Below are 12,684 nucleotides of genomic sequence, written 5' to 3'. Positions count from 1 at the left end.
CGCGGGGGGCCAAGAGGGGCGGGGAGGGGGCGGCCGCGCCGCCACCACCGCCAGGCGGGGGATGGGCCCGGGCCGGCCCCGGGCACGCGGCCCCCGAGCTCTCCGCACCCCGCACCAGAGGTTTCCGCCCCAGCGGGGAGAGGAGCGCGGCGCGCACACACAACGCCTCTTAAAGGCTCCGCGAGAGGCTTTGGATGGAATAGAGGACTTCGCCTCCCGCAACTTGGCTATGCCACGAAATCCGTCGCTCGCGCACCACCCGGGACTCCCGGCGCATCTTTGTGCCCACAATGCCAGAGAAAGAGAAAAGTTCCCCGGTTTCTTTGCAGAGGGATAGTGGGTGGGAGGCAGGAAGGTGCCGCGAACCGAGCTTGGAGGCATTTACCAAACGAAACATTTGGTCAAATCCGGGTGATGGTAGACCCTTCTCTTAATCAACTCTGATCACTTGTTTGGTTTTGTGGCTTATTTCTTTTTTTCCCTTTTCGAGGAAAAAAAGCCGTTTAGCGTCTATCTTTTCCTTGTAGGGTTAACATTTCACAGGTATGTGGCCTGACATTTTAATTGCTCAAATAAAGCATCTCGGATGCTGAGAAGCACAAGTAGACTTCATCTCATTGTCATGACGCAATTAAAATCAATTTTCCTCAACTTTTTTCTCTCTCATTAGTTATAGCTAACTCACAAGCCAACGTCCTGCCACACACCCAATCGTGGAGAGAGGTGAATAGACCGTTGTGCCCGCTGATGGACAAGCGGAAGCAGCCTCCCAGCCTCCCCTGTGCATACCCTCTGTACACACATGTAAGCGCACATGTATCAGATGCACATTTGTCAATGTACACAGACAAAGACTTCAGCGACTGTGTTTCTAGGTCATGGAACAGTTGAGTACGAACTTCATTGTTCCTCAAGTTCCTTTTAAGCATCCATATAGTCATTAAAACACAACCAGAGAGTCTGCTCCAAATTGGGAATAATACCAAGTCCAACTCACAAAAACCACACACAAGCCATAGTCTATCTCAAGAGATTGGCTGTAATAAGAACACCTTCATAGCCTGTGCCATTCTGCTCAATGTGCTAAAATCATCAACATGGATGTGTCTCTGAATTCCAGGGCGTTTGATTTTAAACATCAAACATCTAGAATTGCCCCCACAGAATACACTATATTTCAATGCAATAACCTTTCGGTTTGATTATGAGAAGTTAGTGAATTGTGATTATTCAACATTTATGGAACAAAATTTTGACACCATCATACATGTTTTCCACAGAGAAAACCGTAAACTGGTAAGCCAACCAGGTTTATGAACAATTAAAATATTTGACATAAAACACGCTGAGCTTCAGGAAACATGAACACATACAAAGGGTAAATTAATGACCACAGGAAAGCATCCTTGATAGTTCAAAAAAATCGACGAGATGAAAGATTTAAAAAAACCATAAACCAGACATATAATTGACCTGTGCTGGTGTGCACTTTGCATTCAATACCCTTTACACAGAGGCAGAATACAAGGTGGGTTCTAAGTGAAGATGTAGGCAGACAGGGGCTAGTTTTTAGGGAAAGAGAAACCCCCCTTACACTTCATTCCTGAAACCTTCTTAGCCCTCACCCCTTCTCCACTGAAATCACGTATTTCACTAAAGCTGCAGGTGCTGGGATTATCTGAAAGTTGTAAAAAAAAAAAACAAAACCCAAAAAAACCCCCAACTATAGTGGACACTGAACTATCATAAACCTGGTGTGTAATGAGATTGCCACAGAAGGCAGGCTCAGAATTTCAGGTTGATTAGAGACACAATATAACTTTCTCTTAAAGAGGACAGAAGGATGGAAAAGAAATCATTTCAGAGAAGCTTTTTTTTTCTTTCTTCCCTCTCAACCCCTATGATTCAAGGGATTGCCTAATGCTACAAAAGTCAGTAGATTAGGGGCAAACTCAGCAGAGATGTGGTGGGGCTGTGTTGAAATAGGAAATCTAATGGGCATACCTTTCTCAGTTTAATAGAAAATGGGAATAATTGATTGTAGGGAAATCTTAATCTCGCCTCTTGAGTGCAGACACTTCCATAGCAAGATCACCTTTTTACAGACATGAAGGGGGAAATTTTCGAGGAGGAAGAGCTACCACAGTACACTTAGAGATTTTTGGTATTTGAAGTGCGCTCTGATGGCCTCAGATTTAAAATGAAGACTTTCCCAATCTCTTACAGAACTGAAGCCTGCTAAAGCACACGACCACAGGGCTGCCATGAAGTCAGAGGTGTTTTACTCTGCATTTTAGGATTCATTCAGTTATGGGGATGCTATTAAAAATCCAAAAATATAAATTAATGACCATATCAATTGTAGTTAATTTTACTGCATACAAGAAGAGAAAGTACTGCAGACTGAGAAAAAAACAAAAAGAGGGAAAAATATTTTAAAATGTCTTCTTCAGAGATGCTCATTTCCCTTGAATAAACAGCTCTAAGCCTTACAGATAAATATCAATATGTCGTTACTGTTAAAAAAAAAAATCCAGCCCAGTCTTTTATTGTACATGTAAATTTATTTTAATGAGAGGAATGGCAAGCTTTAATTTGGCCAGAGAAAGTTGGAAAAACATTTGTTTTACTCTGGTGAAAAAAAAAAAAAAAAAAAGAAAGAAAAGTGAACCCACCCAGGAATATGATTTTCTTGCAGAAAGTGGCCTGACGGCTGTAATTCTCCACAAATTAAATCACAATATGAATACAGACCCCAGCAAATGCCGAGTTTAACTCTGAACTCAGTAGAAACCAGTTCTGTCCACCAGGATTCATTGAATTCCTCCTTTCCCTCAATCTAGTCCGTGTGTGTTTTTCTCTTCCACCACACTGGAGCTCCATGAATAGGGAAAGGGGCTTCCATTGTGTCCCTCTGAACTTCCAAGTCAATGCAATTTTTAACCACTGGCTTGTGGTACTTTGAAAATCACCAGGGGCTGTCAGAGTTGGGTCCTCTGAAAAATTTACAGTGCTAAATCAGAGCATATGCTGGGAGGGAAAAAATTGCTTAAGATTGGAGCAAGTACAGTATCTGTCTGCCCCCTAGTGTAAGAGTCCTCGCTGCCTAAAATTCAACTTTAAAAGAAAAGGAGCTCTTAAAGGGAAACGACTTTGAGCTCACGTAGGCATAGGAGAATGAAACTTCTGTACATTTTAATCTGAATAATTCTTCAGGATTTAAAATTAATTGGCTCTGGCTTGGTTGGACCGGACTGGGATCTCGCCACCTCTGCGTTTCCCGAGTCACTGGCGGAGAGGTGATGATTTTTTTCCCCCCTGAACTGGGTTTATGTGCGTCCCCCTCACCCCCTCCTCTCTTTTTCTTTCTCTGTCTCTGTCGTCTCTCTCGCTGGCTTTTTAAAAATGAGGAACCGTTCCTTGAACGTTCTGGACAGAGCACAGAATTGCTTCTTAAGTCAGCCCGACGCGGTTGCAATAGACAGCAAAAAGGTAAACGTTTGCCTGAAATCCGCACGCCAGCTCCACCACCCCGCCCGATGGTGAGTACCCTTCTCGTTGCGATTCTCCTCCTAGCTTTAACCGAGCGCTCGCCTCCCCGAGCCGCGGCCGAGGGCGCCGGGCAGAGCTTTCCTCCCTCCCTGCCTGGCTGGCTGTCAGTTGCACAAGGTTGCAAAATGAAGCGCGGAGGCAAATCAAACAGTAAATTCTGATACTTAGTGCGAGCCTCGTAGCTCCTTTGCTAGTAAACCGAGTCGTCTGTTGCTTGGAAAAACACGCTTATAGAACTGGCTTTTAGTTTGCTCTATCGAAGGAAATGAGTTTGAGGATACAGGACGAGGAGATGGGGAGGCACCGCAGTCTTTACGCTTCGGTTTAACCATATTTTGGCAGCTTTGCAATTGTATTTTCCCCCTCATCCCCCCTCCACCACCTCTCCTATCACACACATGTAATAAAATATGGCAATGCATTGAATTGACTGCCCCCCCTCCCCAAACCCCTGAAACCACAGTCCTAGGCATTTTATACACGTTAGCAAACCGATATTTTGAAAAGCCCCAAGTCATCCCCAGCCCCACACGGCACAAGGAGAAAAGTGAGAAAGGAGAGAGAGAGAGAGAAAAAATACTGTAAGTAAACATACCAAAACCATATTTGCCTTGTTCAAGGTCCCAAACCGCTTGCATCTTCCTTCTAAGCAGGAATAACTCTCCTTTAGTTTGGCGGGTGAAATAAACGCTTTGTTGGCCCCCTGAAAAGATGGGTCTTTGATAATTAAAGAGAATCTCCTCCTCGGTGTTTATCTAAGCGATTGTGCAAACTGATAAAAAGTAGGCACTAGCCTGCAGGGAAAAAGAGGAAAGGTGAAGGGAGAGGTCTTCCACCTCAAGGAAGTGCTTCCCCATGTATTAGGCGTTCTCAGCCTTGGGAAACCCTGCACACTAACTTTAGAGAGACGAGGTTTCAGGGAGCTTTGTACATAGCTGCTGAGGAATGCAAGCCTCGCCTTGAAGAAAAAAAACCCCAAACCGTAGGTAGGAGATGTCTGGAGTGATCCTTGTCTCTCATCTCATTCCTTAGAAGGAAGAGTGCGTTGTTACACCTTGTTTGGGGCTGGAAAGACGAGACTTTAAAAACACCCGTCCAATTGAAAAAAATCTCCCAACTTAATGAGTTTAGTCGGAGGCTGGAGCAAACGGCTCAGCCTCAGCAGAAAACCGCCAACAACTATAGGCGATATTGCAAAGCAGGACGACCCGAGGCACAGCCAAATTCCACTGTTTGGGGTCGAGAGGGATGGAGGCTAATCCTAAAGCAAGTTGGAAAAAAACAGAGGTGGGAGAGGAGGGGGAAAAAGCAGCAGCCTAGCAGACTGGCAGACAGGCTCCCCTCACCCTGGATCAAAGATAGAACTTGAAACAGGAGGGCAACATTTTTCCTAGGAATCCGTTGGAATCCTCATTTTTCTACTTTTAACTCATGTCCCCCCAAGTGATTTTTCCCTCTCCCCTGCAGATCCGTGCCCCCCTTTTCCAGTCCCCATTCTAGAACTTTCCTGAGGAGGAAACCTATTTCTTTTTGGGGGGAGGGGTTCCCAATTTCAAGTCTTCAAATAATGAATGCTTAATTAACCCCCTCCCTTCACCCACCCTCCCAAATGAAAAAAAGGAAGCAGGAATACAGTAACTAGAGAAAATTGGTAATAAACTATGCTGCCTCTTGCAGTTTTAATACAGTTTTAACAGTTTTTTTGTTTTGTTTTAAGAGAAGAATAATGGGGAAACACGGATCTTTTATTTTAGGAAACTGTTATGGGAAGATGTATGTCAGACTTGACAAATGGAACTAACGCTCTTCGGCTGCTTCTTGTCCTTGTCTTAAACAGGAATTAAGTTAAACACAGTGCTGAATGTTAATTACATGTTTACTGGCTAATGAAAATTACAAATGGTTTTGCCACCTCAAACAATGATGAAAACTCTGAAGACACTGTAATTATATACTTTGAGGGAAATAACTCAGAATATTGATCATAAGAAGTGTAAATCTTTTTTTAACTATTCATTAATACCATAAATATGGGCTACAGAAGTTCTTCCTTGTGGTTTGTCTCATCAGTTATATCGAGTGGATGGATGGTGAGGCTTCTCTGGGGAGGTGGTGAACTCATTCTCTTATAGAAGGAGGCCACTTGTGTAACTCGGGGGTGGGGGGGTGCCCCCTCCCTTCCGCCCCCGCCCCCTTTAACCCCTGCAGAAGGTCGAAGGATAGTTCAACAGGGGGGCTGGGCTCAGGGCAGGTGAAGGTGATCACTGCCCAGCCTCTCCCCTTCCCTGCCCTCCTCTCTCCTCTTCTCCCTCCTCCCTTCCCTGCCAGGTCTGATCGATGACCGCCTTCCCCAGCCTGGGCGCCTGTCGGATAATCTGGCATTCGGGTTCCTTATGGAGGACAACTCACCGCAACCCCGCGACGCTGCCCTGACAACTTAAGTTCCTTCCTTCAGAGGTGGCTAGGGCAGTTCATTGCAAGAGAAGAAGAAGAAGAAGGAAAGAAAAAAAAAAAAAAAGTTGAGATGGAGGGGGTTATTGGGTAAGGTGGCGCAGGCGGCGAGACCAGAACCGGTTTCCCTGGGTTGGGAGAAGTGTTTTTTTGTTTTGTTTTAACTTTGGCCTGAGTTGTAACTCTGCACTCTGTACCGTGGCAGTCACTCCGATCTTGGGGGTCAAAGGTGAGGGCTGCACTAACCCTAAAAGGCTTGCCTGGCCTGGCCAGAAGGCCGAACGTGCAGAGAGGTGGGGGTGGTGTCAGCCATACTGCCTGACGCTTCGGAGGGGGTGTCTGTGAAACCCACACGCGGGGGGCACAGAACCTAGAGCCGGTTTTAAGTGCAATATTGAGGATTTTTAAAAAGTGCCTTAGGCTTGTGGGACTGGAGTCCTCTTTTTCCCTGAGAATTCCCAAGGCGTTGGTCTTTGTCTTAGAAGGAATGGAGTTTCTGAATGGTGTGAAAGGGACAGAGAGGGTCGCTTCAAATCGATTTTACTTGTCCTTTCTGTCTTTTCGGATCAACGCCCTTCAATGGGCACAGAGGTGCTCTTTCAACCAAAAACTTGTGCTACATTTTCTGCCTGTATTGGTGCTAAATACAATAAGCACTGGGCAGATTTTTTTTCTTTGCTCTCCAAAGCAAGAAAGCACCCTAATTAAATTGTTTTATATGGACAGTCAAGACGGACCAATTAAGTATGCATTAGTATAAAGATATAGTCTGCAGATAAGGCAGTTTAGAAAATCAGGAGTAGGACAAAGGAGAGGGCGCTAGCTTTGGGGAGGGGTGCGCGGACCCAGCAAGGTCGCTCACCTTCCTCCCTGGGCCCGAGGGGATTGCAGAGGCCCGGGCCCCAGGTGAGAGGAGAGCAGGCCTGCTAACAGGTGGGCAACAGTGCTGCAGTGTTTCAGGCCCCAGCACCCCGGCTGAAGAGCGGTGGAACCCAGGGGCTTAGTACCTCTCACATCTCCCTACTCGGACAATGTAGTCGTCCGAGGTGGCGGGTCCCGCAGGAGAGGCGAGTTGGGGTCGGGCCCATTGCCAGGGGTCCAGGTCCAGGGCGCGACCTTGCAGTGAAGAGTGTGCGCCCAGGGGAGGCTGGGAGGGCCAGGGGGACGCGGACACTTGTCACTACCACTGCGGCGGCCGGAGCCCTCTGGCACCCAAGATCAGGGTAGGAGGCCCCCTTCCAACACATCTAAGCCCAACGCTTTTTCCGCTTCTAAGGAAACGGGAGCTTCTCTGCTAGGAAAGTGAAGTTCCCACCCAACGCCGTGTGGCCTGAGGGGCGTCGAGGACCAGTCGCAGACATGGGGGGAATGACCGAGGGTAGGAGAAAAGGTAGCGAGAGTGGCTCCTCGTTCGGCGAATGGAGATGCGGGCCTCACCACCCTCTCTCCGCCCTCTGAGGTGTGGGCGGGCAGAGTGCACCTCGCCCAGAAGGCGACGACCCCCAGAGCAGGGGTCTGGGCCTCCCCGCGTCCCGGCGCGGGGCTGTGATAGGTGGTCCCCGGGCCGCGAGGGCGCGAGCGCAGCGCGCTGCCGCAGGAAGGGCGCGCGGGGCGCACAGGGCGCCCTTGGTCGGGAGAAGGGGGCGGTGGGAAGGAGAAGAGGCGAGAATTAGACCCTGGGGAGGTGGCTGAATGTCAAAAGTAAAAAGGTTGAAAAGCCAATTTTCCCGGCGCGCTTTCGCCCTCTTTTGCTGGTTGCCGAGGCCGTAAATCAGCGGCCGGCGGCGAGGGCGGGAGGAGCCCCCTCGGCGGGCTCAGCGCGGCCCCGCCCGGACCGCGCGCACCTCCCGGTGGTCCCCGAATCGATCCGAAGCCTAGCTGAGGATGTCACCGCACTAAATATTTACTGATCACACACAAGTAGCCGGGGCTCGAACGATTTTCCTCTGTGAGGAGAGCGCAGAGAGAAGGGTAAATCATTTTATTAGTGTGGATAAAGCCCAGAGCACACTCCGGGCTGGAGTGTTTTAAGATGTGTCTTCAACGGGATGAAAAGAGTTAGGGAAATCGATACGGAGTGATTAGAAGCCCCCGGGGTGACGAAGGGGGCCCAGGCTTTCAGGGATTTGGCGAGGCTGAGAAGGGGGAGCAGCCCTCGAGGGGGGCGGCCGGACCACCGCCAGGGAGCTCCCGGGCGCAGGCCTCCGTCCCTCCCTACTCGACGGGAGACGCAAGGGCGCGGCAACCCGCAGGGAGTCCGCCGCGGCCCGGCTTCTCCCGGCCGCCGCCGGGGAAGGGTTGCGCGGGCCGCCACGGGCCAAGGGCTTGGGAGCCACGGGCTCCACGCTGCGAGTGACAGTGGTCAGGTGGCCACGGGAGTGCAACGCAGGCCCGGCGCGCTGACACTGGCAGGTTCCCCCACAGCGCCGTCTCTCCAGGCAGCCTCCTGGAGTAAAGGTGTGACCCAAACGGGTTGCATTTTTCCGCCCCAGCCGCGACCTGCAGCATCCCCGAACTTTCTCCTTGATTTATCTCTGTCCCTTTTCTCCTTTGATGTTCCCAAAGAGGACGCAGCGGCCCAGCCCCGCTGGCTGCCTGTCCCTCCCACCCACCCAGTGTCTAGGGCGGCCGCCGGGTGGCGGAACCCGCCGCGGGCCACAGGGCTAGTGGATGGCAGGTTCGGGGCTCCTGGGCAGGTGGGAGGAAGTCTGAGGCCGACGAGGAAGGCAGGGGCAGGGTGACAAACACCAGCGAAGCCCCCAGCGCGTCTTCGTTCTCTCCAGGGCGGGAAATTAGCTTTGGGGGGTATCAAGCCACGCTGCAGCGGTGGAAATCGGTCTGTGGCCCCAAGGCTGGGTGCAAGGGCCTCAACTGGCAGAGGAGCGAAGGCTTGCAGCGCTCGCTGAAGTTAGCAAGGCTTTGGGGGGAGTTTGCTGGGAGGGAGAGGAAACCTTCTCCCCAAACTCAGGCAGCAAAGTCCTGGTGTGAGAATGGCTTTTCACTTCTAGAAGCGGGAGTCTCGCTGGCTACTGTGAACAAACCTCGAGGTTTGACACAGCTGCAAATAATCAAGAGGACACTAATTTTGGGGGGGGAAGGAGGGGCGGAAGGTGAGGAAAGGGGAGAATCTCTTTCGTTTCTTCTTCCTTTTTCAGCACCTGACCTTATCTTAAAAATCTGCTCTTTCTGAAGAAGCTGATGGATTTATTTATTTATTTATCCCTCCTCTCCCCCCCCCCCCCCCCCCCTAATTGGGGAAATTTGTTTTTCTTGCTCGATTTTCTTTTCAGCTTGAGGAATTCAGGTTGCCCTGCTTGGCCCCTCAGTGCAACAGGAAATATAACTTAAGATCCAATTAACCGTTTTCCAGAAGGGTTAATTTTTATTATTACTATTATTATTTTTAATATGAATCCTAATGGATTGGAGCGATGTGTTCAGGTGTGAGGCTATTGGTGCCTGGAATTCCTTCCTTGGTAATCCTCTAATTCCTGGGATGGGAGCTCTAGAGTATGGCTGACCTGAGGCTGTTAGGAACCGGGTCTCCATTAGCCCTTCTTGGTCTCGGTCAGAGCGAAGGTTAACTACACTAATATACCAAAGGGGCTGGAGCAAAGGAGGAAGAAAGAAAGGGGAAGGAAGGGAAGAAGAGAGGAAGGTAAGAAAGCAGGGAAGAAGGACAGGAGGGAGGAGAAGAGGAGGGAAATTCACCCTAGTTGCAGGGATTTAGAGCTCCCTGCCCTTCACTGCTCTCCCCCACCCCCATCCTTCCTAGGAAAGCAGGTTTCCATTCAGGGAGACAACAGTCTCATCCATCAAGGAAGCTCACTCCATGGAGGTGGGCTTTAGGAAACAGGAACACATAATGTAGTGAAATATCTTCTTCCATGTAACTGACCACCCAGCTCACTTTAAACAATATTTCTAACATGTCTACAACAGTAGATTATCGTGGGAGGGGGGTTTCAAAACCCCCGAAGCTACTACATATTTTACCTTCTTTCATTTAAGTAAAAGCTAATTTAGAATCTTGCCAGTAGCCAAATTATAGCCATAAAATCTGGATGAGATTAGGAAAATATTCATTCTGCTGGCTTTAAACCTGGTGGCATTTTAATGGGTAGTTATATAATAGTTAAGTGCACGAAGGTGTATGCGCACGGGTGTGTATATATATTCTTATGGTGTTGGAAGTTCCATGATGGATTAAAGGTTCATATACTCAAGCACTAGATAGAGGCTGTCACTCATGTGTACATGCCGGGGTCTGGCAGAAAGCAGTGCAAAAAAGAGTTTTGAATGAGCTCCTTGGAATCACTATTGTTGAGATACAAGCTGAAGCAAGTTAGTAATGGTAAAGCTATTGTGCCTTGCACAATCATAAAAAGACACTTCAAAGTAAAAACGTCAATTTTCAGTTTGGCAGCTTTGGCAGGGCATTCAAACAAAAGGTGAATGTCTTTTGCCTAATATATATTTAAAAATTCAACAACATGATTCTCTCTGTTACTTTTCCATGAATCGAAGCACTAAAAGAGTATGTTCTAGATACAGATAGGCTTGTTGCCCATGTAACCAGGTCTCATGTGGGCTCTACATGCTTTTAATATTACGGTGCAAGGCCATTCCCGATGAGAAAGTTCTAAAGACATCTAAAGCCATGTGGACATCAGCTCTGATTTAGAAGTGGACAGAGTGAGGAAAGATCATGTAATGCTAGATTTTCCCCCCTTTTTCGCAAGAGCCTGGTAATGAAATCTTCAAAATGACAGTTCATTTTTGGTATGTCAAAAAAAGCATTAATCAAATGATATCAAGTGCCAGTCACTTAAATGTGAAAGTGTTAGTAAGGCAGATATCCAGATAAATTAATATCGTTGATTAGCTACGACAGTGTACTTAAATAAAATGCAAACAGAACAACAAAGGGGGTTATCTGATTTAATTTCCTTTAGCCGCAAACTCAAGGTGAATTTTGGAAGGAGGAAAGTAATTTAAGGATTAATTTTCATTCTACTGGTTTTTTAGAAAGCTGAAAGAAAAGTTTCAACATAAAGCATATAATTAAAGAAGTAGGTGAACAAAGGCAGACACACAGCCATAATAGAAAAACATTATGTGTGAATTTAGGAAACATAATTAATTAATTAATTAATTTACCAACTGCATTTCTCCTCTTAAAAGGCTGATTTCTTGAAATGCTGAAGGTACACATTAAAAATAAAGGACTTCTGTTCAAAATTAAGAGGAGGGTGTTTAACATGGTATTTAGCTCCTTGAGCATAGGAAGTTTCATCTTGAGAGTTTACAAAGTATAACATTTAAATAAAATGTACACTGGTCCTTTTATTTTGAATATAGGCTAGAGAAAGGTATTTTTCCCATCTGTCCATTACAATTTGTAATAAATTAATCAGCCTTATCGAAGAGATTACGAAGTGCTTGACTGAGGTAAATTGATTTAGATGATATCACTTAAAACAGTTTAAAGCAACAGTGAAAACATAAAAGGAAGGGAATATTGGCTTCAGTGAAAAATGTCACATTGGGTATTTCTCGATAGGACCACATCATATCATATGTCGGGGGAAGTTAAAAAATTAGGCAGCCCTAGTTCTTTGCAGAATGTATGTTGATAGCTTATTTACTAACTCCAAAAGTTATGATGCAGATTTTCATTTTGCATATACTTTGTTGACATATTACCATATAATTAGAAGGAAGCTAGAGCATGGTCAGATGTAAGGGGCATGGTGGGGGGAAGGGGGGGCTAAAAAGTAATTTTTTTTCAGTCTCCAAGACTTAATACTTATTTACTCATTGATTCTTTTCATATGATATTGGTTGATTTAATGGCTTTTGAAATCATACACTATTTTGCTAAAGACTATATTGTTTCTAAATAGAAAACAAAATAAAAAGAATCAGATTTTTTCAGAAAGTGCAATTTAATGTTCGGTTATTGAAGAGCTGCTATTTAAATTTCCTAGGTTCTATTTAAAACAAACATACAAACATCTAAACCTCCTCTTCTTAGCTAGTAACTCGTAACATTGTTACTGCCATGGCTGTGGATGAATATTTTATATAAGAGCCTTTAACTCTCTTCCTATTTACCCTGGAAATGCATTTAATTTATCTTTTGTGCTTACCTGCTTTAAAAAACATTAGTCAATATGCAAGAGTTATTCACCCTCTTTTAAAAACCAGTGAATAAAAATTCTGATCATAGAAAAGAGGTGTGATGTTTACTTTGAAGTTTCAGGAACATATAAAGTTTTCTTAATAAACTAGAAGAAACTCTATCCTAGATAAATTTAAATAGGGCAGCTGTGGGGTATGGTTTATATTCGTGTCCTTCTGCCTTCTTGCCTTTGGCACTAAGGTATCTGGGTTTTTGTCTTCACACACTGTCTATTGTTAACAGAGTAGATTTTGAGATTAAAAAAAGAATTTTCAAATTGTCTTGCTTTTATACCTTAATGCATTATTAACAATAGTATTCATTTCAGTGTCTAAGTTTATATGTCTAGGCAATAATGAGGCGGTGAGGTTCTGCAACCCCCTTGCCCCCCAAAAACAGAAACAAAAATAAAAACATCACATAAATACCCTAAAGAGGGAAAAAACCCAACAACTTAGGATCCTGTGTGTTGAAAATACAGGCACACTGTTTTTTTA

The 12,684-nt window shown here is 46.2% G+C and overlaps 2 protein-coding genes across 9 annotated transcripts in view; one reads left to right on the top strand and one right to left on the bottom strand.

The window, feature by feature from the left end:
• The window catches only part of NR2F2 (nuclear receptor subfamily 2 group F member 2), an 11,609-nt gene extending 7,132 nt beyond the window's left edge, over window positions 1–4,477 (bottom strand). Inside the window, exon 1 of the mRNA XM_019804771.2 lies at window positions 4,148–4,477. Within this exon, the coding sequence (XP_019660330.1) occupies window positions 4,148–4,190 (43 nt within the window). The 5' untranslated portion in view covers window positions 4,191–4,477. The remainder of the gene's footprint in view (window positions 1–4,147) is intronic.
• The window catches only part of LOC117803728, a 132,488-nt gene continuing 122,870 nt past the window's right edge, over window positions 3,067–12,684 (top strand). For 6 of the 8 annotated variants that reach the window (XR_004627712.1, XR_004627710.1, XR_004627714.1 and 3 more), the window contains exon 1: window positions 3,067–3,542. The gene's annotated coding sequence lies outside the window, so the exon portion shown is untranslated. The remainder of the gene's footprint in view (window positions 3,543–12,684) is intronic. The other 2 variants (XR_004627713.1, XR_004627711.1) reach the window with 1 other exon arrangement.

The sequence above is a fragment of the Ailuropoda melanoleuca genome, chromosome 9, assembly GCF_002007445.2.
Source record: "Ailuropoda melanoleuca isolate Jingjing chromosome 9, ASM200744v2, whole genome shotgun sequence".
Lineage (NCBI taxonomy): Eukaryota > Metazoa > Chordata > Mammalia > Carnivora > Ursidae > Ailuropoda > Ailuropoda melanoleuca.
The sequence above is the reverse complement of the archived record's forward strand: the minus strand, read 5'-3'. Positions and strand labels throughout refer to the sequence as shown.